The sequence below is a fragment of the Gallinula chloropus genome (genome assembly GCF_964237585.1).
Source record: "Gallinula chloropus genome assembly, chromosome: 11".
NCBI classification, from domain to species: Eukaryota; Metazoa; Chordata; class Aves; order Gruiformes; family Rallidae; genus Gallinula; species Gallinula chloropus.
In genome coordinates this window covers 20,111,086-20,136,395 of record NC_140096.1, presented here as the reverse complement: position 1 = coordinate 20,136,395, position 25,310 = coordinate 20,111,086, and the positions used below count along the sequence as shown (strand labels likewise).

Here is a 25,310-nt window from a genome sequence, read left to right as displayed (position 1 = left end):
TGGGACGGGGTGCAGAAAGCAACAGGCATCGCCACCGCGACAGAGATCTCGGAGCGCCGAGAAGTCAAACACCGGGCCAGTGGCCACGCCGGGGTGGCTGCCCGGGAGTGCCCCCAAGCACCGCGGGGAGAAGGGAGTTCGGGAGGATGGGGGGTCAGAGAGCTGCCAGGGAGATGTTTGGCGAAGGACAGCGCGGCCTGGAGCAGCAGGGCTGGAGGCGGGGTGGGTGCTGCTGGGGTGCGATGGGGGAAGGTGGGGCAGGGGACACCCAGCCCCATCGAGGTGCTGAGTCCCTCGGACCGGGCTGCCGCTGAGCGCGGGGGGTCCCGGCGCAAGGGCCCTGCTGGAGGTGGGGCAGGACCCCCGTGGCTCCCCTCCCGCCCCCCAGGGCAGCGCCGCGCTGGCTCCCAGCGGGGTCGCACCAGCTCCGCGCGGCGGGGGGCACAGGGGGTGAGCGGTGAGCCCGGACACAGCCGCCCCGTCCCGTCCCGTCCCGTCCCGCTGAGACGCGGAGGCCCCGCCGCGGGCCCGCCCCCGGCCCCGCCGCCGGGCGGTGCGACGCGGTGCGGTCCGGCTCCGCAGCTCCGGCCGCTCCTGCCCCAGCGCGCAGGCGCGGCCGAGCCGCTGCCGGGGCTCTGTCCGCCGCCGTGGCCCGGCGGGCTGCGGCGGGGAGCGGTGGCCGGCGGCAGCATGCGGCAGTCCCTGACTCAGCAGCGCCCGGCCGGCGTTGCGCTGCCCGACTCCGTGGGTGAGTGCTGCGGGCGGGGGGGGGGCCCAGGGGGGAGAGACCCCGCAGCTCGGGGAGATGCGCCGCGGGGCGCTGTGCGGGGGGTCGGGGGGCGCGCGGCCATTTTGGGCGGTGGGTCCCCGGGAACGGTGTGGCCCGGCCCGGCCCGGCCCCCCGCCGCCTCCCCCGGCCCCGTTGCCTGGTCGCCCCGCCGCCGTGCAGGAGCGGTGTCAGCCGCAGGGAGACGGTCCCTCTTTCCGCCCCCCCACCCCCCGCCCCATCCATCCCGCTCGTCCCCCGGGGGGCCGCTTCGCCCCGGTTCGGGGCTGCGGCAGAGACCCCCGTGGGACGGCTCGCTGCCCGGGCGGAGGCAGCCGCCGGCCCCCCGCAGCCTCCGGGTCGCGCAGCATCCTTTGGACCGGGGCCCCCGCCGTGCTCCTGCACCTCCCGAACTAGGTCAGGAACCCCTCGTACCGGGGGCTGACCGCAGCCTTCTGCCCCCACGCCCCGCCGAGCGGTGATGGGCCGCCCAGCTGCCTTCAGACCCCAAACCCGCAGGGCCCGTCGTTAGCGTGCGGCGGGGACCCAGCTCCCTCCCTCGGGCTTTTTCAGCGGAGAAGCGGGGCAAGAGGATACGGGCTGGAGGGGGGGAGCACGGCTCGGTGGGTTGGGAATTAATAACGTTGGCTTCCAGGGGCTGTTTTGCTCGTGGCTTTTCCCCCCCGCCGAAGAACAAGATGGAGAAACCGGTGCTGTTTCTGTGCCGTCCCATCCCTTTCCTGCTGATAATCAGGGGAAAAAAAGAAGTAAATTGGGGCAGTACAGCGCTATATGCAATGGGAAACTTTTACAGTAATGGGGAGAAAAACACCCTGCTCCAGCCTTGCTCTCAGAGTGGGCTGATGCATGGCAATTACAGCACCGGGCTGTCCCTGAGGCTGGAAAGAAAAAGGATCTTTCTGAAGCCTCTGCACATCCTGAATGCCATCTTAGTGCCAGAAATTGCCAGACTATAGATAGGACTGTTTTCCCAGAGTTAAGCACAGTATTGTGAACCACCTTGTATATTCATGGTGAGGTAAGCACTGCAAGTTTTGAGGTATCTAATTTGGATAAATCACAGAGCAAAGGCCATTACTGTCTCTTAAAAGCAGAGATAGAGCTACAACAGCTTTGCTGCTTCTCTGTGTAAAGGTGCACCAAGCCCAGTATCAAGGAGGAAAGTGATCTAATGGGGAATGCTTTCAGTAGAAATTAGTGTTGAGAGAGGTGATTTAGCCTGGGCAGCCCTTCAGCAGCCATCAGTGGAGATGCTGGGTACCAGTCCATGTATGCTGAAGCAGCTGCAGGCATCCTTACAGAAATGCAAACCCACTTTCTCAATATATGCATAAAAAATGTGTTTTCAGAGACAGCAAAACCGGGATTTGTGTCCCTGTGCAGAGGCAAAGTGATGGTAATGGTGTTATCCCTTCAATTTCGCATCTCTCTCGCCAATAGCAAGTTAAAGGGCTATGGTTGGTTTTGTTAGGACCTGGAATAAAAGCATTTGGTGTTCGTTTGGCTTTAATTTTATCAAGAATATTGAAAAGCTTTCTGAAATTTTCCAGCTGGAAACTTTTTGTTTCATTTGTGCTGCATGTCGGTGTGGCCCAGTTGTGAGCTGGGAAACGGAGGAATGTACGAGTGGAAGACATGGTGGCTCTGAAACGAGTTCAGAATGCATCAGCAGTATTCCAGCCGCTTCTTTTGGAGCGTTTTCCTGCAGAAATGCCACTACAAAATGCTCTGGATTTGAGGAACACTACCCGTTGTGCAGCTTTCTTTCAGTGTAACTTTCTGAAGCGTCTCTGCTGGAAGTGCAGGATGCCGGTTTGCCCGTGCGGACACCACGCTCGTGTACCCACAGCGCTCACCCAGACGTGCTCTGCAGAGGGGTTTCACAGGGCACACACACACACCTGGAGCCTAACCCCAAAGAGTTGAAGCAGCATGAGGGACATACAGCTGGTTTTACTTACCTTCAGCTCATTTGCCAGCCAAACTGTAGCAGTAATCAGGAGTTTGGTGATCCCTTGTACGTAAGCAAGATGGGTTCGTTCTTCCTCTCAGAACTATGGGAGAAGAAGCAGGTTTTTGTCCAGTCTCTGAAGTTTGATTCAGCTAAACCTTTAGTCTCAGATCTTTGGAGTTTTAAGATGTTGATGTGACACAGGTGATGACATTGGGAGTGGAGTATGGCACAAGCTCTACAGTATTTAGGAGGCAGTGCACACAGGATGACCTGGTATCTCCATGCATTTGGAATGCTTCAGAAGCCTGGATTTTGTACTGTTAACTTATTTGGCAGATTTAGGAGAATACAAATATCAACCCCAAATGTGACCTGCAGCACTTTCTGTCCCATAAAAAGGCAAGAAAACCTAAGGATCATGGATAAAAGATCCGCTTGGATTTTAGGGTGATGTAGCAGTCACTTAATTTTACTTTGCCTGAGATTAGTAACTATTTAGCTGTTCATTTCAGTGAAGGACTAGATAGTAGTCAGGTTCCTTGCTCTTAGACCCCGTGATGTCCCAGCAGTGTGGTCACAGCTGTGGGCTGGGACATGAGCAGAAGGTCTGTGGGTGGAGAGCTTTCCTTCCAGAAACGCTCATCAGCCAGTTGAAAAAGGATGTGGCTTTTCTTGATAAACCTCTCTTGCCTTTCACCTCCCTGCATTGGGTTTTTTAGGACTTTGTGATTTCATGCTCAGCTGGTTGTTGTGGGTGAAATGATCCAGACCAGAGCACAGACGGCATGGAGAGGGAGCTTTCCTGCCAGCAGCATGGCTTCTGGATTGGGTTGGAGAGGGTGAGGAGGAGCAGCAGGGGCCTTGCTGTGGTTTTCCCTGGGGACAGCTGTCCCTGCTGAGAAAGGGAGATAGTTTGTATGTATGGCTGCATTGGTGGAGCTGTTAGGGTGAAAAGATCCCTCTAGCTGTGCCACAAAGCCTGAAGAAGAGCTTTTGGGCACCTGGGGCATGCATCTTCAAGGCAGAAAGCTGCCCAGCAAGGCCCAGTGTGTTCTTCTCTGGAGAATTTGGGCAAGGAGGTTGGGTTGTCTGAGTCTGCCCTACCAGCCTTTCTGCAGGTGTTTTATCTCACTGCATACAGGCTGTGAGGGAGACCCTGAGCACCTTGGATCAGAGTTCCAGGGATGGTTTGCTTTAGGGAGTGTGCTCAGTGATGATAGAAGCAGCTTCTTGCTCTTGGGACACATTGCTGGCCTTCTCTGAAGTGTTCTAGGAAGTGCTGGCAGCATGCATGTGATTTGGGACTCTCTGGGGTGGGAAATATCTCCACCTGCTCCCAGGGTGTGTTGGAGAGCCCCAGGATGCAGGGTGGCCCCAGCAGCCCTCAGGGACTGTAGCAGGGGACTGTTACAGCCCGTTATCCTACCAGCTGCTCTCCTGAAGTGCTGGATTTTGTCTTGGTAATGTATGAAATAGAATCCAAAGGATTGTTCCACAGATCAATGTGAAGACAGCAGAGCACACATAGAGATGTTGCAGAGCGTAACATCACAGCCAGCTTTCCTCTTGGCTGATGGAATCACTATTTTATATTTATTCTCATTTGGGAGATCTATAAATACATGCAAGAAAAAAACCCAGTGTAATCAGACAGCTGTAGATGAGTTTTACTAATCCTCAGATTCATTATTCAAGCATCTAAAAATACCTGGTCCGTGCTGAAAGTAGAGGATGGTACTACAGGAGAAGGAAAAGTGGCTGCTACTGATGTTTCATTTACATGGGAAATTGTGGATGGTATGATTACAGCCAAGATTTTCCCCCTCAAAATAAGTGTCATACAGTGTGGCTATTTCAACTTGATCTAAGTGCATGGAGCAGAAAATACATAAAAGCCTAATGGTAATATTTCTCATTACTCAGTTGCCCCAGGCCAGAGGGGCTGGGAGCTCTGATGCACCCAAATGAGCTTTGCAGAGGTACTTAAGGCTCTCTTCACCTACATCAGAGCAATGATAAGTGAGTGTGAATTCAGATACTTGATAAAGCATGGTAGTGAAGGTGAAAAGTGACACCAACCCCAAAACTATTCTCAAGTTAGAAGGAGGGAAAAATCACCATGATGTGGTTGGCGGTGGGAGGAAAAACTTGCGGTACCGTGACTGTCCCCAGATGGAATCAGCAAATTCTGTTGTGTGTGTGTGTTTTTAGGGTCGTTCAATAGAAGAAAAAGAAATTCCCTCTACGTAACTGTGACTCTCCTCATTGTGTCAGTATTAATTCTAACGGTGGGCCTAGCTGCTACAACAAGAACCCAAAATGTGACTGTTGGAGGTTATTACCCAGGGGTTATTGTAAGTATAGAACTCCTAGGTAGGTCTAGAAAACTTATTGCCTACAAGTCCCTTGTAATGCTGCAAATGTTATAAAGGGTGATCGTGTCCTGAATATTATGCTCAGCTACTTCATTGCCATTTGATTTATTTGTTTCGTTGTTATTTTGCACCTGCTGCTCATTCCCATGCAAAGACCCCATCCAAGTGGCAGCTTCCTCTGAGCTTAGGTAATAACATGCCTTTGAGCCAACGGTGAGACAGATAAATAGGTCTTATGTCAGTCAGAGCAACCTTAGACCTTCTTTGTTTGCATACATCCCGTTAGCACCAGGCAGAAGTAAGGCAAAGAAGGACCATAGATGCCAAGAACGGTCGAGAGAAATGGTATTGAAATATTGTTCATGTGAACTCGTGGTTATAAAGTTCACTTGCAGAAGTGTTCAACGATTCAGAGTCCCTGAATGAGGAGAAGCACGTTAGCAATAGCTGTGGCAGCTTGCCAGGGGAGCGTGCACATCAAAGCAGCCAGCACATCCATTCCTTCTTTTTTGTTATCAAGAGATGCAAATGGGAAAGGACAATCTTACAGCTTCAAATGATTTAATTTAGAGAAGACCACTGATGCCCAGCCTTCTTGCCAGCAGATGTATAACCTCCTGCAGGAGCATAAGGGCAAGTACATCGTGGCCCTTCCAGTGTACACAGAGGTCTAACGATCTAGAAAGCAAGTCCTGGTGGGTTCCTGCTCAGGAACAGGGATGTGCTCAAAAAGCAGGACAAACCGGCCCGAGCTGCAGTGAGATCGGGTGTCTCAGCAGGTTGAGTAACTCGGCTCCCCAGGTGTAGCTGCTGTGGAGTGCTGTGCATTCAGGCTCCGAGCCTTGAGGTGGGAGTCCTAAAACCAGTCCAGATAATCAGGCAGAGACTGAGGTTTATCTCGTTAGGGTTCAGTTTATTTGCCACGCATTGCTGATCTCAGGGAAGTTTATACTTGTCTGTGGACAAGCTCTTCTGTGACTTGAAGGAAAATCCTTCACAGCCATTAGCATTATGGACCGTCTCGGGCCTCTTCAGCTTGGGATTGGTTTTCTGCCTGATCCCAGTAACTCCTGCATTTAGGCCTGATCTTTTTTTAGAAATAAATATAGAAGGAAGGTGTTGAGAAAGGTGACAGGCTGGCTTCAAACTCTCCACACTTAGCCTACGCTCTGTCAGCCCGAGTTGAACCTCGTGCTTCAGAGCAGGGCCCGCAGACCGATGCAGATGGGTAGAGCCTGTTGTTCACGTCTCCTTGACATCTCCGATGCTATTTATGCACTGGGAACGTCACCATCGCTTAGGCTTTTGTAAGACTCAATCTACTCAAGGAATTAATGAATTCCTGGACTTGGGAAGGGCCTTGAGTTACTTTATTCAGCGGCACCCTGACAGTTTGTGTTTGTCACCGAATTCCCCCTCTCAGTCAGTTCATTAGTCTGCCGTGTGGAAATGTGCGACGGCCTGGCCTGTCTCTCTGCACAGGAAAACATTTCAGTGTGCTGCTGGATGCTTCAGCAGGTGCTTAAAATAGCTGATGTTTCGTAACAAGCTGCGATTTCTCCCTTTACTGTGGAAAAAGGGCTCACTGTGGTACATGAGGACTTGGTGAATTGTCGCTGAGCAGGTGGCTTCCACAGCCCTGAAGAAGCAGCTCCTTGCAGGTCTTGTCATCCAGAACTTCACCCAAAGGTTAGACCTGCATGTGTATCCTTTGGCTTTCTGTGCACCACTCTTCGTTGTACCCTGAGTGCCTTGCATTGGTAAGGAAAAGATAGAGCCACAAGTCTCTGTATGCTGGGTGACTTCTCCATGCACGGACTGCATCCATGGATGGGATCATCTCATGGGACACTGGGTGTCCCATTGCTGCCATGCCTAATGCTCCGTTCTTTCCTCCTTTAACTTATGTGCCTTGGGCAAACACCTCTTGTGCAAGGAGGAAACATGCACAGGCGTGGCTGTTTCATGCAGGGAATTGTCTTCCCGGGCCTCTGCTTCTGAGGAAGGGCAGAATTCACTGGATACCTTCCACATATCAGTGGGATTTTGTTTCATCAGGGTTTTGGTGGTGGTTTGGGGTTTTTTTTTCCACAAACAATGTAGTTCCTCATTGATGTAACTGGAGGAGCTGAAGTTGAGGGTGCAATGACATGTCCTGTAGCCAGGCTATCTTCACCCTCCTCTGTGACCACTGACACCTTCACAGCTACACCTGTGAACACCCTGGCTGTGCCTCTGTGGGAAATAGCCTCACCTGTGACTGGATGACTGACCTGGAAAGCCCAGAGTGTAACAGTGATGTGCAGCAGACAAGAGTAATGATCGGCTGCAGAGGGAAGCACCCCATGGAACTGCAGCTCTGAGTTATGTGTGTGGTCTGCAGTTGATACCAGCTTCCAGCATCTCTGTCAACGACTGACCTTTCTTAGGCTTTGACTGGCAAATCTCTTCTGTAATGGTTCCTTGCCAAGCGTGTTGGCCTGGGGCTTTACTGTGGAAAAGAACATTTGTTTTGTGTGCTGTCCTCTTTTGAGACTGACATCCCAGAGGATCATATCCACCAGTGAACAAGTGATGCAGATCACTAAGATCTCTCTGTCCCATGCATAGAAGACTGAGTGCCTTTTTTTCCCATTAATGCAATGAGAAGTCCTGTTGCTTGGAATCCACTGGTTTATTTGGTCTTCACTTGTTGGATGTACAGACTTGCTCCGATTTCTTTTTGAATTAGCTTAAATTATCTTTAAGTATTTCACCTTTTGGTTTGAGGCTGCTCTGAAGCACCGTTCCTCTTAAGTGTGTTGAATCAAGCTCAAAGGGTGCAAAATGTTTTCCTTGAGCGTTTGCTTAGTTGTTTGTTGCCCCACACAACTTCCTTGCTGCTAAACATCACTGAACTGAAAATAGTTGATCCATGTTGCTGTCAATGCCTGGACCTTCCAGATTTTGGGCTTGGAATTGAGCAGCAAAGCTCCAGTTACTTGGTGAAGGTGTGGATTGTTTCTTGCCCAAGGTGAGCAAAATAATAAGCCCAGAAGCACTGACAGATGAGTTTGGGGCAGTTGAGCAATGCCCCCAGCTCTCTGCCCTGCCTGTCTGCTGCCCCAGTGTTAAGCAGCCCTTGGATTCCTTGCTGTGTTTCCCACCATGGCAGTTTGTCCCTGATGTGGGGATGACAGTCTCTGAGAGCTTAGAGTGCCAGGCAGACGGCTGCTCTGCTTTAATCCCCACAGTTTGAGCCAGCAGCCCTTGCTGCCCGCGGCACTGCACCAAACCTTACTGAGCTGAAGCAGGCCAGGGGAAGATTTGAGCCTGACTTTTTGTTGTGTTTGTGTCTGCTAATCTCTGCACGTGCCTCTGCTTGCTGGTATTGGATTTAAACACTTGTTGTCTATTCCTGGATCTTAAAATATCGATTCCAGGTTATTTGACTCATTCTTGAATCACTGCAGCTTGTCTCCTACCTTATTTTACTTCCTGAGGAGCTGGCCAGGTATGTGACGTTCTCACAGGGGTCTTTACTGCTCCCCTAATCTATTGACTGGATTTGTCCCTGCTTATTGTGACCAGTCCAGCTGTAGGACTTCTCTGGCATTTCTCACTTTGCCAACCTGTACGAGTGGAGGTGGATATGTTCTGCACTGATCAGAGACCTTTTTCGGTGTGACACAGAAGTACTTCTGCATCTCACCCCATGGTCCATAAATAGAAACTTCTCTTTAGTGTAGCTAAATAGCTTAAGGCTATGGAGAAGGGTGGGAAATCACACTCCTGGCTGACTTCACTGAGCTGAAGGAAGAGCAGTGTTGTCAGTGATGGCAGCAAGAAAAGATGCTTTTGCTGGAGCAGCTTGTTCTCCTGGCTGGACTGGCATGAGCTCTTCTGGTAGAAGATCCTGATTGTTGCATCCTCACCCTTGGAAATGAGGGAGGAGTAGAAAGTGGCAGGAAACTGCTACATCTCCCCAAGTATAATTCTCTCCTATTACATACTTCACATCAAGAAACTCTGATTTGAAAACTTAAAAGATTGCTCACACCCTTGCTGAGGTTACCAGAGCCTGGACCTGCAGATGCCAGTGATGTGGTCCTGCAGATGCCAGTGATGTAGTCCTGCTAGGTTTGCATCTGGAGGCTCCAGACTGTTCATAGGGTTGTTCCAAGACAGCAAAGCATATCTTCATCCACCAGCCATTTCTCAGCATCACTGGGGAGGGGATGGATTTCAGAGCTCATCCTTTTGGTTTCTACGCACGCTTTTAGTGTCATAGAAGGGACTCACTTGATAGTTCCTGCTAGTGAGAGACTCCACTGATTCCTTTCTGAAGGAAGAGTGCTCACAGATCCTCAATATGTTCTTTTGCTGCTTCTGGATTTAGTTGTGTGCTGTCTCTATGTAAAACATGTTGGGTATTGTCCTGATCTAAATGCTAACGATATGTTGTTTTTCAGCTTGGTTTTGGGTCGTTTCTTGGAATAATTGGATCAAACTTGATAGAAAACAAAAGGCAAATGGTAAGTTCGTGTTAAAACCTTTTTTTAAACAAAGACAGTAACTCAAGTTTTGTTTGTGAAGAGTGTTACTGGTTTTCCTAACATGAGGGCTCAGAGCTCTCTGCCCTAGATGTGTTCAGAGTACAAATCATTTGAGATACCAGTCTTTGTGCCTTTCATTGTGTTGCTATTATTGAAAAGCAACTGGTGTTGCTGATTAGCATGCATGTTGCTGGCCCTTGTTTCCAAACACCTCTTCAAGTGGGAAGGAAAACCAAGAGACTTTACATGCTGTAAAGCTGCAGTATGTATGGATCACAGCGCTCTCTGGCTCCCTCCTTGCACTGCAGGGAGGCTTTTGTGTTGTGGGGCTGGGCAGCCCCTGTCGAGGCAGGTCTGTGGTGTCCCATCCCAAGGGAGCAACATTCAGAAGAGAGCAGGTGGGCAGGGAACGTGCAGGTAGCACAGACCTGATGGGACCGGCGCTGCTGGTTTGAAATGATCACAACTGAGCTTACTGAGCTTGTGCTGGGGTGGGAGGGGGTCTCTGTGCAGTGGGGACAGAGCTGGCCCAGATGACACACTTTGGCAAGCACAGGAGACTTGTGTGGACCTGGCTGGGTCTCTGATGGCACCTAAACACGTCTTGAAGATGCTGTTTCACAAATCCCCCGTTTTCCTGCCTGTGCCTGGAGGTAGGGGCTGTAGTGCTTGGAGGTGTCATTAACAGGGCTTGGGATGGAGTGGGGAAGTCTTTTGGGAGAATTTAGCAAAAGGTAGAGAGAGATCACAAGAAGGTGGTACCCAAAGAGGTCCCGGCAGACTGTGGAGCTCAGTCTTTCCTGCCCTGTTTTCTCTGCTTTCCACATGTGGCTGGCTTGAGGTGGGGTGTGGGGAGGGAGGTTCAGTCCAGCTCCTGGAGCATCCTGTGGACATGCCTGTGTCCGCAGCCAGGAGAGCGGCTGCAATCCCCCTCCCCAGTGGGTGCCCCTGCTCTGGCAGTGAGATCTCTCCAGCCTTCCTGAAGTTGCAGAGGGCCAAGGAGAGATCAGAGTGTCACGCTGGCCCTGTGCTGCTGGCTGCATTTGCAGGGGTGGAGCTGCCTCTGTGGGGAGGGGGGGTGTAAGGATCAGATTAGCAGGTGTGCTGCTGGCCAAGGCACATTTGCCAAGCTATAGAGGGAGTTGGGAGAAACTCCTTCTTGTCCTAATCCAGAGGCTGGGCTGCTTTGCCCTTTGCTTTGCAGTTAGCTGCTCCCTGCAGAGCAGGAGAGAGGGTGAGACAGACCCTGTAGGAAAGGAAAAACTGCCTTTCCCACAGTTGGACAGGGTGCAGAAGAGGTGGGTTTCCTGGTGGGCTTTTTTTATTTTCACCCTGGCTCTGCAAGAGCAGCGTGTCCTGTTCTTTCTGTCCTAGCAGGTTTCTCAGCCTCTTGCTTGTCATGTGTTAGCAGTACCTCAGGGTCTGGTTGAGCAATGACCATGTTACGCCAGTCCTGCGTTCTTTGCAGGAGTGCCCATGAGTGACAGCGTGGCTCTGACTGGACTTGTTTGTTTATTCTGAAAAGCCCAGGGTAGCCTGTGTTTATTCCTTTCACCTCTATCATTTTGTGTCCTAAAAAGCATGTGTAACCCAGCTCTGCTGGGATTACGTCACTGCTGCCTCGGTTGGCAGCTGCTGTGTCTCTGCTCTCACCGCAGAGAGTACATGCAGTAGCTGTCACTTACTGTCCCCATGTTTAGTCACATCTCCCTCTTGCCCAGAAGCACTTTATAGTGTTTTGTCCATTACATATCTCCATCATGCTGCTGGCAGTGCAGGATTTGTTTTCTTATCTTCTGTGAACTTCCCCTCTGTCCCAGTTTGCTAACAGGCAGTCTTGGTGGTGCTTGTTATGCAGTTGCTCCTCAGTGATGGCAGGAAAAGCTCAAAGCAACTTCTGCTGCCGTGTCCTTGTGCATGTTCCTGCCCATAAGCTGGCTGGGGAGCATGAGGTGTTGACCAAGCCACTGTGGCTGATGGGGAGAGCTAACCCGAAGCAGCGCTCCTCGCTTCCCTCCAGCCTGCTGACAGGAGTAGACCTCTCTGTTTCTTCCCACCTGAGTGTGTTGGCTTTCATGCCGTGGGTCTGTGCTTCCCAGCTGTCAGGGTAAAGGGGAGCTTTCACCCCCCAGGAGGGCCAGCTGCCCTGCCAGAGCCCTGCCTGCGCTGCCTTGTGCCCGTGCTGCCCACTCAGCAGTTCTCAGGCAAGGAGTCAGCACTGCACGTGCCTTTGTGACAGCCATCCCTGCCACAGAGAAGTAATAGCCAACAGCTCACAGCCTGTGTGTGGCAGGACCTAAAGGGAACCTCAGTCCAGGACACTCCTGCTTTGTGGTTCCTGCATGGTCTGAACCCAGGTCGTCTTGTCTTGTCTTGTCCGAGTGCTGCTCAGTGCGGCCGACTTCAGATCACAGAATCATAGGGGCTGGAAGGGACCTCGAGGGAGATGAGGAAAGACCAGGCACCAACATCACACAGCTCTTCAGAGGGACTTCTGCTTGCTGCAGTAACCATATTGTCAGCCCCAGATCAAAACTTGTTGGCAAATCATGAGTTGGGTACTGTGGCATTTGTAAAAATAATTTATATGGTTTTATTTGTTGGTTTGGGGGCTTTTTTAACCATAAATTCTCAGTGTTTGGTTTTCAGGGTTTTCCTTCTCCAGCTCAGAGAGAGAAAACTGTGTTAAATAACATGAGCAAACCCATTTCTGACACCAGATCCTTATATCCTAGTAGTGCTGTTATGAAACTATCATAATAAACCTTGTATTATTTTAAATAACCGTATTAGCAGCCCCTATCTGCAAGCAGGGCTGACCAACAAATATCTTAATGGTATATATTTAGCATCTGGCTTACTTCCCATCTCCAAGGGTCATGCTATTTAGGGAGAACACCCACCTTTGGGTATGTGTGAAACAAAGGACAGTGTAGAGGAGAAACTAAGCTTGGCTACAAAATAAGCAAATCCACTGAGGCTGAAAGAAGCTCTGCTTTCTCCCCACATGGTTTATGGGTCGTGGTAGTGATGGCAGCCGCGGTGGGTAGTGCAGACTGATCCCACTGGGGAGGTGCTGTGGGTATGAGAGGGGAGGGAATGCTGGTGGTTACAGCTGACAGAAACAGGGTCCCAGCACAGGACCTGTTCCTGGAAAATGTGTCACCTGCTGCCATCTGCAAGAACTTCGTGGCACAGCATCCAGTGGTCCAGTGACAGCTTGTTACTAGTGACTGAGACTTGTTTATATGGTCACTGGGCTCATTTCACAGTCTGCTCTGTCTGTGTTGCAGTTTTTAGTTGCAGTAGGACAGTGTATGTCTTGAATACTTGCCTTGTCTAGAAAGCCCTTTTATTTTCTCTCTTTATGAAGCGAACTGAAGCATGTGATTGCACAGGGACCATTTGCACTGGCTTATCTGTCCCAGATAAGATGCCCTCCTGCATCTCTACTCATTGCTCAAGCTGACCGGGTCTGCACGTGGATGTTGCTGGAAGAGGGTTTGTTTTTGCTGAGGGAGGTTTAGTGTGATTAACTAAAAAAATCCTGAGATACTTAAAATATCTATAGAATTCTTCTGGCTTTTGTTTGTCAAGGGTTTTGGCTTGTCTCTCTGAGAACTGGATCCTTGTGCAACGGTTTTTCAGCAGACTTAGCACCTGGAGCTTTAAAACAAACATCCCCGTGGCAGGAGACCAACAATGGCTGTCATTCCTGTCCAAGATAACTGTTATTTTTGTATTTGTGCTATTAGTGATTTTTTTTTACTGTTACTCAAAGGTCCCATGACCAGTCACCTTAATATTTGTGGAGAAACAGCTTTTAACAGCTGCCAGCAGCCCACACTTGAAGGCTGTGATTACTGGAGTGGAAAACCAGCTAAAGCTTTCAGGTCTTTAAATGGAAATTCTGCTGTTCCCTAAGGAACATCTTTGAGAACCTACCTGTCCCCCTTGGCGAGGGGGATTAGGATCAGTATCCGGAGCTCTATGTGTGACGAGCTGGTCTGGAGCCTGCCACAGGCCCTTGGGAGTGAGGAGAGGGGTCGTGTCAGTGCTGGTGTGTGTTTCCCCCAGCTGAGCACTGGCACTTTGGCTGAGGGGTTGTTTAAAGTGGCATTGTGGGAGTAAAGACTTCATTTCTCGTGCCTGGATTAGGGGTTCTGGTATTTCTGTTTGCCTTCTGAATGCTTTCACCCTAATTTTAAAATTAGGAAGAGGAGGGGAAAGAGGAGAGGCCCCATGGGCTGCACTCACTGCAAGCTGGCCCTGAGGAGCCCAGGCAGGCAGCTGGGAGGGTATGCAGCACCGATGGCCTTGGATGGTCACCTGTCTTCTGGTCGGTCACATGGCTTTGTGCTTGTGTCCACATGAAAGCATTGTTTCCTGAAGGCACAGTCCCACCACACAGGTTTGCATACAGCAGTCTCCTGTGCCCTTACAGCCTGGGAAGTGTTCACAAGAGCAGCTCCCCACAGTGCCCCAGGATGGGGAGAGAAGAAATCCCCTCCTTTCTCGCCTGGGAAGAGTTAAGGACAGGAGCAGTTAGAAGAGGAGGTATATCCTCAGCCTAAGTTTAGCACTTTGAAGTCATGGAAAAACTTGCATTACAGTATCCAGTCCCCAGGGAACCAGGTTGGCACGACGCTGCTACTCCTGCTGCCTTGCAGGAGCAGACACGCATCCCGTGGTGTTGTGAGACCGGTCTGTGCAGCCTGGGCAAACGTTTGGGTCATCGATTGCTTGAGGGCCTATTGACTGTGGGCCACGTATCCTTGGGGAGAGGGCACGGGACGCTTGGTTGTGGAGAGGCAGATGATACTTTGCTTTGTTTTCCTTTCTCAGCTGGTTGCATCGATCGTCTTCATCAGCTTTGGCGTCATCGCTGCGTTCTGCTGTGCCATCGTAGACGGTGTCTTTGCTGCCAGACACATAGTAAGTGCTTCCAGGAAAACACAGGTCCTGCAATACTTTTACTCTAGGAAAACAAGCGATGGTGTCTGTAATCCACACCAAACCCTGTAAATATGTAAATACATGGTTTTAATCATAAACTTGAGAAAAATGTATCCTTTTTTAAAAAATATATTGAAATTAGCAGCAAGCATTGAGATCTGAGAGCTTTGCCTTACTTTTTTAGTGCCTGCTTTGTGTTTACTGAGTCTGAAACTGTAAGATGTAATATGAGTTACAAGTATTGCCAGGGGACGATATGTGAGCAGTAACATCTACCGTATTTTAAATGCTAGCAGAGTTAGTTCTTCATGTTTATTGAACCACTGGATGGTGTATGAATGAAGCAATTTGATACGAAGCTCGTTAAAGCGTTACAGTGTAACAGGAGGCACTTGCAGTGGGTTCGCCATTTCCATTCGATGACTTCAGAAAACCCACGAGCCCCTGCTGTCATGACCAGCCACTCAGCAGGACAGGCAAAAGCTTCAGTTATTAATACAGGGGAGAAAACTGCATTTCAACTTTCTAATTGAAATTTATAACTGCAAATGGATTTTTGTCCCCAACTCCACAGTTTGGTGATGTTATTTGACATTCTTGTCAGAAGGTCAGAATTACTCATGAAGTGGGAACTCCCCACGTCCGCTGGGTCGTTATTCTCCTTGCAAAGCCCACTCCCCTTTCCTGCCCGAGTTTTCCCATGGTAGAAAGATGGCTGGACAGCAGGATTTGCTGACATAGCAAAGGGCAGCTCTGCTCAGCCATGTGATAGGGCTCCATCTGTCTGGTTGTGACCAGCACGTCTTGGCCAGCCCTGACACCCCCCTCTGCAAGGGCAGGTGAAGCATAGTCTCTGATGAAAAGGTGATGCTCCTTTTGACTCCTGGTCCTGGTTGCGTGGGTCTGAGCCCTGCAGACTTGCTGTGGGATTTTTAGGTGCTGACCTAATGGATCAGGCGATGGTATGAGCTGGCACCTCTTCCCGTCTGGCCCTGAGGATGTCTGCGTGTCTGAGGCAGCCAGAGCTGAGCAGTTGGGGTGACGAGGGCTCTGGTTTCTGCCTCTTGATGAACAGACATGGTTTTGGCCTCACTTCACCCCCTAACCATCCAAGAATGTCACCCTCTTGCTGGAGACGTGCTCCTGCCATGGTAGCACACAGTGTTCTCCCTGTTGCCTGCTGTTGCAACCACCCCGTCACCCCGAGCTTTGGATCAGATGGCCAGGGAGCGAGTCGGGCTGTTCCCGGGAAGGGCTGGCTCACGCGGTGACACATCCAGCGTCGCTTTCCCGGAGGGTTTGCCCTGGGGACCAAGCTGCCCCCCAAGTGAGACACTGATGAGTGTTGTTTGCTGTCTGAGCCATTGGTAATCCTCCAGAGCTTTCTCATAAGTCACTCAAGAGCCCAGAAAGACAAATTTCTCGACAATTTAATGAGAAATTTTTATGAATCAACATGAAGAATCCTTGGAAACGCATCAGGCAGCCCTGGGATGTGCCTGGAGGGATAAGGAATGAATTACTCACTTCAAAGTAGTTGCCCTCACCCAAAGGAGCTGGCTTAAGAGCCTGCTCCTCTCGTGCTAGCTGTAACAAATAAACACCTCCAAGGACCAGGGTTAAACATCACCTGGGGCTCAGGGGGGCAGGGTTGGGGGGCTGCTGTGGGTGGGGATGTTGAGAAACAGCCACTGTGTTGATGTGCTGATGTGAGAGCAGGGGCCCTCGAAAACCTGGCCCCTTTCCCCACAGCAGCTACCTGACTATGATTTTGCTGCAGTGCTAAGCCTGGTGCTTTTTCCTCTGCAGGATCTGAGGCCGCTGTACGCAGGGCGATGTCAGTACTACTCCAAGAGTACGACCCCACCGGAGGTGAGAGCAGGTTCAGCTGTTCTGTCTCTGGGAAGGGGCCAGCTTCTTGGCACAGGTGGAGGAGCCTGCTGCCAGGCTCCTGTGTCCCAGAGGTCTGCGAAGCGAGGAGGGGCGGGACGCTGGGCCTGGGGCAGGAGGGGGTGCTGAGGGGACTTGGGGTGGGAATTCTATGTGGAATTGGTACTGCCACATTAATGAGGGAGCAGGTGTGAAGGAGGGGGTAGGGAAAGGAAAATACACTAGCTTCTTTAGATCTTTTAGATCATTACAGGAGCAGGGTGGTGGGTTGAATTCAGGCAGCAGTGATTTCTGTGGATACAAGCAACACACACCAGCCTCAGCACCTCTGCTGTCTATTGGCTTCTCCAAAGAGAAGGCTGTTGGGGACAGATATTCATGCCATGTACTGATTGTGTGTGGGGACATCTCTGTCTGCTTTTGCTGTGCACTGAGAGTCTCCCTGATATTTCCTTGCAAGATCCCAAGTGCTTTTGAATAACCATTTTATTCCAAATTAAAAAGCCTGCCTGAGGTGCAACTATGTACTACCCAGTGGCATTAGCCGGGTCCATTCTCTTTTTCAGCCCAAAGACTGTCCATGTGAGCTTGGGTGTTTCTACCAACAGGCAGACAACTGCTTTAGTCAGTTACTCACCAGTGTGGGAATCTTGCTCTGTTTGTATCCTCAACGCTTTGTGCTAAGATGCTGTGTGGCAAGGAGTGCCGGTTCAGCAAGGTCTTGGCTGCTTGTAAGAGTTGTGCAACCCCCTTCCTGACGCTTCCCCATGGTGGAAGGAAGCACGGGTCTGTTCTAGTCTGGTGTGCCTGTATTCCAGTGTAACTGTGTACTTTGCAGGAGCTGTGCTGCAAGAGAAGGAAAGAAAAATCTGCCTGGAGCTAATCTGGAGATCTACATGTAGAGCAGGCCAACTAGCAGCAGCGGCTGTGTTTGGTGATGATGTCTTTATGTGCTTTATGTATTTTTTTCTGGATTTACCCAGGCAATCTGTCACCCCCAGCGCCGTGCACCCTGCACGCCGAAAATAAAAACCAACACCTGCTTCTGCTGTGACCTGTACAACTGTGGAAAGTGAGTAAGCTAAAAATACCATTCCTGGCCCTGGGAAAGGTGAGCAGTCGTCGTGCTGGTTTGTGGGTGTCTGAAGAGCCAGGATAAAACAGAAACAAAGTATTGGCTAGTGCTGTGGGAAGGGATCTAAAGCTGGGGTTGCTAACTGCAGGGGCCCCCAGGCAAAGGGTAACCAAGTAACGGGGTGTATGAAGTGCACTAAAGCCATCCCCACTAGGGGGGACCGTCCTCTGGGCCAGCCCAGCTGGAAAAACAGAGAGCAGAAGTTTCCATTACTACTGTGCTTGGTGCCTTCCATGTTGTGCCCCTTGTACCTTCCTTCTCTGCTGTCGCTGCTTGTTCGCTGGGGTTTATTTTGTTTTAGTAGATGGAAGATGTGAAAGCTGGGACACTGTCCTTCACCTTCTCACCATTTCAGGATGAGCCAAGAGGGTGGTTACCAATCAAACACCACTGCATAGTGATCATGCCATCTTTAGATCTGGCTACTGTGCCTAAGTTGACTTAATTTACAGCATGCGCTGCTTATGTCATTTGGAGTGTCTGGTGTCTGTCTGCAAGCATCTAATTGATTTTATTTTTTTTTTAGAGCTGGCTCTTGCCTAGGGCTGTTTCAGGCTTAGCATTTCTCACAGTGCTTAGTTGGGCTGGGCCCTATTTAAATCATTGACTGTGGTGGAGGAAGATCAAAAGCTGCTGTTGGGAGAGGGTGGTTCCACGTGCTGGGGAGGGGAATCCCTGGTCTCTGTAGGATTTTGTCTCAGCTTTCCTTTGACAGTTTACAGAATGCCATCTCTTTTTACGACCTGAAGAGAGCAATACACAGAGAAGTGGCTGGAATAGAAAAACTTGTAACTTTGGGGGTTGGTTGGTTTGTTTTTTCCCCAGTCAGGCCGGTTCAGGGTCCTGCCTCTGACCTGGTTTCCCCTCACTGATGTAGGATACGCGTTGTTGCCACCTCAGTGTTGCTTAGTGCCACACAAGTGTTCAGCGCTGAGGAGATGCTGGTTCTTTTGGGATCTCAGTAAGAAAGGCACAGGCACTCAAGGCTTGTTAGCTCACGTATTACATAGATTGAAACTACAGAAAAAGCGACAGCAGCCTTGCATCCGTGCTGGTGCTGGGAATCTGGCTGTGGCAGCGTTGGACAGCCCCTTCCCATTTACAAGTACATGCTGAATGTACTTCTGGGTGTTATGCTCTCACACATCTCCATAAGAACCAGCTCTTGCCAGCAGTACACACAGGTTGCATTGTTCAAGGCAATCACAGCATGTTCTCAGGTTATACAGAGGGCATGCAGGTTAACATACCGGTTCTTGCAACCTGTGGTTACACAGTCTCGGTCTGCTTGAAATCCCTCTCTCTTTGTAATGTCTCCCAGTAGAAGATGATATGGGGAAAAAAAGGAAAAGAAAAAAACCCCAAAATTGAGTAATGAGGGAAGAAGGGTGGCTCTTGTGAAGGGGGGCAGGTTCCTGCAGGCATTGCAGAGTCTGCTGGTGAGCTGAGCCAGGCGTCTCCTACTTCTTGACCTTAAATATGAACCTTGTTCTCCCCCATTTCCTCAAAGCCCTTGCGCAGTTTGAGCCTAACCCTGTGAGATAAACCATTCCTAGGCCCTCAGTATTGTTTGTCACCAGTAGATACGTTTTCTAAAGGGGGTTTGCTGTGCTGAAAGCCAGCCTGTTTGCCCGAGCAGCAGTCAGAGAAGTCATTACCCTCTTGCGAGACTCCAGCCCCCATATTGCAGGAGCTGCTTTTCCCTCTCCAAAATAGCCACCTAAGTGGATTCAGTTGAGTTTTCACCATCTCTTTGCTGCATGTGGCAAAGCTTAAAAATATGAGCAGCAAGAACCTCTCCCTGCCGGGGTCCTGGGGGTCCTGCCAGCCCCTGATGGTGCGGAGCTGCAAGGGGCAGGCAGGTGGAGCGGAGCTGCCGAGTTGCCATGGTCTGTGGCCAAGCCCCATGGCATGGGCAGGCCAGCTGTGTCATCGTGTGCCTGTCCCACCCAGCTGCTCCTGTGGCTTTGGGGAGCTGCCAGCACTGCCCTGCGGGGTGGCTGCAGCTCCTTGGGCCTGGACTGATTTCCCTGAGTAATTCCAAGACCGGTTTGTCCCTGGGAAACCTCCAGGATCTCTGTAGAGATTTCAGATGATAGACTCGATGTCATTTGGGTATTTGCAGGCCTTGCAGGACTTGTTTCACAACCAATCCCACCATCTTCTGCCTCTGTCACACGGGGAGATCTCAGATGCCACAAACATGGGATCTTAGCAGGCTTTATCCCTGCTCCCTCAGTAGTTAAATTCCAGAATGCATTTCGCTGTCTAGGAAAAGTACTTAGGTTTTGTGATATGTGGTGCATTTTTTATCATTATTGGTTTTGTGGGGTTTGTTTTTTTTATCTAGTAGAGTAGAGATTTCTGGAGGCTACTATGAATACATTGACGTCAGCAGCTGCCAGGACATCATCCACCTCTACCACTTGCTTTGGTCAGCAACGATTCTGAACATAGTGGGGCTGTTCCTAGGGATCATTACAGCAGCGATACTTGGAGGCTTTAAAGACATGGTAAGATGGTACTGATTTCTCTCTGTGTTAAAGAAAACAAACCAGGCCTTTTAAAAATAATAATGAAAAACAGCTATTGGTATTTCAGTGCAGATGTTCTGTGCATCACTGCAATCAGGCTGGAAAGGAGGGCATGAAATAACTCTAAGGAGAAAGTGGAAATGATTTGCTTTTCTAATCTGGTGTCACCATCTGAACAGAAAAGATAAACAGAGATGGGAGATAGTGTTTTCAAAAGGAACTCAGAGGTGTTGGCAATACTAGAATGAGTAAAAATAAGCTTTTTCTTACAAACTGATCTTACTTCACGTAGGATTGACCTTCTGCAAGGAAACGTGGTGGTTTCTTATGAACTATTTTACAGCAATAGTAGGGTTTTGAGCTTTACAGCCTGTTTTAAGCAGCTGTGTGAAGCTGAAACTCTCTATCTAGTTTCTTTGTGGCACAGAATCTGAGAGGGTGAACTGGGGACTGAAACCTGGGGACTGAAACCGGGTGACTGATTGCAAGCTTCAGATAATGAAAAATGTGCCGTTCTGATAATGTGAGCTTGAAATACCCTCGCTTAACCAGGCTGCCTGTTACCTTCCATGCACTTCTGTTCTGCAGAGGACAAATCAATGGGGAGAACTGAACATTCAACAGATAATTGTTGGCTTGTTCAGAATAGTACAAAATAAGACACCCAGAAAATGGCATTGGTTTTCCTGGCAATACCTATTTCTTACAAACAAATCTTGGGCCCTGCACTGAGGGTGCCTTATTTCAGAACTCCAAACTTTTCTAAACTCTTCAGACTCATCAAGATTTTCCCAAATACAACAGGAGACATATTCTCAGCTGTGCATAGTAGCCTTTTGAGACCAGACAGCCTGTAAATCTCTGCAAAGAAGGGTACATAGAAGTGTCTGCAAACAGCAGCTCAAGAGGAGTTGAAATACGCTGATCTCAAAATGCACTGAATAACAGGGTAATCAAAATTAATGGACTCTTTCTCCTACTTGTGAAGATGTAGTCTGAACAGTTGGTTTGAGTCCTGGCATGCACTGGGCTATTGCCAGCTCCTGCTGGTGGCTGAGGAAGGAAATGACTTACCTGCTGCCTAAGATTGCCAGTTGCTAATTCAACAGACTTGAGCTCTAAAGAGACACAGTGCTCCTTTTAAATAATGTCTGCTTTCATTCAGCTGTCACCTTTCTGGGACTTGGTTAGCAGCCTGAGATTCTCTTTTTGTTTTAACAGACTCCCTCCCTCCCTACGCTGAACTGTACGGTTGAAAACGCACACCCTTCGGTGTCCTACTACTCAAGGCCACAAGTGACATCTTACAACACGTACTACCACAGCACTCCTCACCTGCCTCCCTACTCTGCATATGACTTTCAGGTAGGGGACATTACAGGGTGTTTTTTTGTTCAGCAGCAAGGTTAAATCCTGCTTGTCTGCAGGACTCCAGAGGCCTGTCTTTCCGTCATTCACACGTTTTAATTTTCCTGTTTCTGCAGAAAATACCAAATCTCTCCTACCAGGCACTGCTCCCTGGCTCTCTCTTACTAAGGCAGTATTTTCCTGAAAGCTGTCCTTGAAGAAAAGGCAGCACAACCTGCTGCCTGCCTCCCCCGTCGGTTGCCAGTAGAGGCCACATTAAAAATAGGCCTTGCCTCTGGCCCCTGCGATGTTCTGAGGATAGAGGCAAAGCGAGGTCTTCAGGTGCTAGTTTTTATTAGGCCAACTGCTATATCTGAGAGAAACAAATGAGCTTTTGGAAACAAGCTGTCTGAGCTCCTGAAGGCACATACTGACTCAAAAGCTGCTCCGTTGTGGGGTTTTTTCCACACACTTCAGCTGGTCTAAGAGCAATCCCTGCAAACATCACTCCTGTAATGCATCCCTTCCTCTTCTGAGCTAAGGAGCTGTGCTATTGGAAACCATGAATTCATGTGAACCTTGCTGTCAGCGTCAGCTTTCACTTGAAGCAGATGAGGACATTTCCTCCTCAGCTCTTCTGTCAGGTGGATGTGACCACAGTGGTGATGTTAACACACCATATGTTTTCTTTGCCACCATCAGGGCTGGAGACTTCTTTTATTCACAAGAGCTTAAGGTCTTGGACATCAACTAAGGTGTGCTCCATGGTAGCCACCATCTCCCTCATCAGAGCCATGCATTAGAGGTAATAGGAATCTGGAAACCTTTCTGGTTTTACTGTTCGACAACACTGCCAAAAGGGCTTCCTAGAAATATTTGAACACTTGCATCACTGTTTCTAGGACTTAGTTACACCCATCTGTGACTCCTGTTTTGATATCGATGCAACCTGGGACAGTCACTAATGTGGTGTAACTTTTGACAGTTTCCAAAATACCATCCATGGCACACACCAAACCAAGCCCTGCTGCAAAGTCCTCAGTCTCTCGGCTGCTACTAAGTGCTGTTTAACTTGTAGTTTGCCTGTACAGCAGCCACAGGACCAGCAGAGCTCAGCGTGGCTGGATTTGTCCTGCTTTTCAACCAGAAGGACTGCTGGGGTTCTGCTGGCGCTTACATCGCAGCTGGACGGGTGAAGGACTCGGTGTCTTTCTGCTGTGAGCTCAGCTGTTGGCTTAGGAGCCAGCACAAAAGCTGGGTATAAACTGAAGTAATTAAATTTAAAATAGCTGAGTCTTTCTTTCAAATGCAATTCCAAGTCTGACCCTTGCTTATCTCCCAGGGAACTTGAAGGCCTGCATGAAGGCATTAGCTGTGGAGACTCTCTCTCCTTGAGCTCCACCGTGACCTGAGCAGTGTCTGTGCTGCCCTGACACCTCCCCTGACATCTTAGAGCATACAAGCCAAGCAAGCCCATCCTCACCTCTCGAGTCCCTGTCGAAGGCTGCTCTCCCCCTGGTGCAAGAATTGGCTGAGTCAGTGTTTCCCACTCATCCCACCTATCTTTCACAAGAAAAACGAATCTCTCCAGAATTTCTAAGGAACCTGGAGTTCCTTAGAAACCTTAGGAGCCTGGCTTTCACACACAACTCTACCTTGGCAGCCCCAGCTGTGCTGCCTGATGACACTCCAGCTGGTCATGATCAGGAAGGCAGCAGGCCCTTGCCGTGGGCCATGACAGGAACCGGGAGGAGGAAAGGGCCCCTGTGGAAATAGTGCCAGCATCTCACTCCTCACTCTGTGCTCGGCTGGGGGCAAGCAGGTGAGAAGTCTCAGTCCTGCAGCTTTTGGATGTCTGCAGGCCTTAAGCCACGTTTGGCTGTGACAAGAAGGCAGGGAAGCGGTGGCCATCTCTGCCTTTCACCCCATGTCAAAAGAGGAAGCAGTGCCATCTTCTCAGCCGCCGCCTTTGCGAACAACGCCAGGCCGCTGCCTGCGGTCGTGCGAGCCAGGCTTGCTGGCAGCCACCGTGTTTCTCCTCCAGGACTCATGGCTGAGGCTTTTTGTCATGGTGAAAACCCAGGGCTGCATTTGCTGATGAGTGTGGGTACTGTGTCACAGCAGCAGTGCCCTTCCAAATGTCTTTTCAGCCCAGGGGCTCCCACCCATCAGACTTTAGGTGAACTGGGGCGTGATGGCTTTCTGTGAGGCCCTCAATAAGCAGGCTGGCCTTCCATGGTCTATATATCCTCTTAACAAAGCCATCACAGGTTGGTGTTACGGGAGTGACACAGAAAAAAGATGCTGCTTGTAAACAACCTGCTATTACTGCAGACTCCATCATCCCTGCACAGGGTGCAGCACGCAGGCCAGGGATAAAACCACGGTGGATTAGTGGCCAGAGGAGCGAATGCAGAGGACAGTATTTCATTACCTATTTGTCTGGTGTGTTTCTGGACAGAACACAGCTTGTGCACAGGGCTCTCAGAACCCTAACCCTAATTTTTTTGTGTTTCCTCACCATTTTAATACTGCCAACAACTAGAACAGAGTGAAACTGTACACGTGACTTGAGGCTTGTAGGCTTTTTTTTTTTAATAATGAAGGTATTTTGGAGAGCAGAAAGTAATGTTCAGGCATGCACAAATTTTGTTTCTCCACCTTTTCAACCTTTTTACTTACTGAAGGAATAAGTTATTTTTGTACCATTAATTGGGGGGTGTGGTATTTGTAATGAATAGGAAAAAGTAGTGTAAAAAGAAATTGTCTGTAGCCTGTTTATTGTTGCTACTGGCTGCTCTTGTGAAACATGAGACTTGAGAGACTCAGTTTTCAGTTGTTGAGCCTCTGTGACATGTGACAGGTATTTTTTAAAATGCCCTCTTCAGTTTTAGGTCTAAAGAGCCTCCTTGTGCAAGACTGTTACTTACAGGCCATGCTTACCTTGAATGCAACAAGTTACTTGAATACTTATTTGTAGGTGTGTAGCTTTTGCACAAGTGAGCGTTGAAAGGTTAATTTTGTAATTTTTTTTGTCATGAAGTATCACTTTGCCATCGTCCTTACATTAGTGGTTACATTACAGCCTTCTTGGTGTCTCCCTGCAGCATTCCAGCATGTTTCCAGCCTCCACTCCTTCTGGCCTTTCCGATGACCCTCAGTCAGTGTCACCGTCGCCCAGCTATATGTGGTCCTCCAACGCGCCGCCTCGTTACTCGCCACCGTACTTTCCACCTTTTGAAAAGCCACCACCTTATACACCATAAAGAGCGTGGAAAAGAAGGAAAAAATCTTTGCCATTGAAATAATTGTGAACATTTTGTATTTATATTTTACTGTGGGAGGGAGCAGGAGGTTAGATACAGAAGATAATTGCAGATACAAATACTAGCTTCGACTGTTCTTTCTTGCAGGACTTATTTCAGAGGTTTAACACCAGTTTATGAGGAAGGGGACACACTGCTGATGTTTTGTAGTGTCAGTGAGTAGCAGGTGACCTAAATTCCAGCCTCCCTGTTTTACCATGACCAGTCCTTGGTTTTTAATAAAGCGATACAACACAGATGATAGATTCTGGTCTGCCTTACTCCATCTTGTGCCAAGCTGTAGTAAGAGTAGCCAAGATCGATAGTTGCCAGAGAATATCAATCTGTTTAACATGAGGGTGTTTGCAGACAGCTTGATTTGATGCTTGTTTTGCTTGGCCTTGGGGCTCCAGTTGCTGGGATTATTTGGGGGTCTCAGAACCTAGCTCAAGTCACTTGTTGGCTACAGCCTATGCACTGGAAAAATCTTGG

At 49.6% G+C, this 25,310-nt stretch overlaps 1 protein-coding gene across 2 annotated transcripts; it reads left to right on the top strand.

The window, feature by feature from the left end:
• The first annotated feature begins 659 nt into the window (after nt 1-659).
• Nucleotides 660-25,075, top strand: TMEM255A (transmembrane protein 255A). 2 transcript variants are annotated; one of them, XM_084269256.1, is made up of 9 exons: nt 660-748; nt 4,953-5,095; nt 9,568-9,630; nt 14,497-14,586; nt 16,417-16,479; nt 17,481-17,569; nt 19,986-20,145; nt 21,388-21,531; nt 24,621-25,075. In XM_084269256.1, the coding sequence occupies exons 1-9, from the start codon at nt 691-693 to the stop codon at nt 24,777-24,779; spliced, it is 969 nt and encodes a 322-aa protein (XP_084125382.1). In that variant the 5' UTR covers nt 660-690; the 3' UTR covers nt 24,780-25,075. The 2 variants fall into 2 exon arrangements, with proteins under 2 accessions (XP_084125382.1, XP_084125381.1); XM_084269255.1 differs by having other exon boundaries at nt 19,983-20,145.
• The last annotated feature ends 235 nt before the right edge of the window (nt 25,076-25,310 follow it).

Coding starts and splice junctions, on each gene's coding strand:
- TMEM255A (XM_084269255.1), top strand. CDS start 691: ATGCGGCAGTCCCTGACTCAGCAGCGCCCGGCCGGCGTTGCGCTGCCC. Junction 749..4,952: donor TGCGCTGCCCGACTCCGTGG/GTGAGTGCTGCG, acceptor GTGTGTTTTTAG/GGTCGTTCAATAGAAGAAAA. Junction 16,480..17,480: donor AGAGTACGACCCCACCGGAG/GTGAGAGCAGGT, acceptor GGATTTACCCAG/GCAATCTGTCACCCCCAGCG.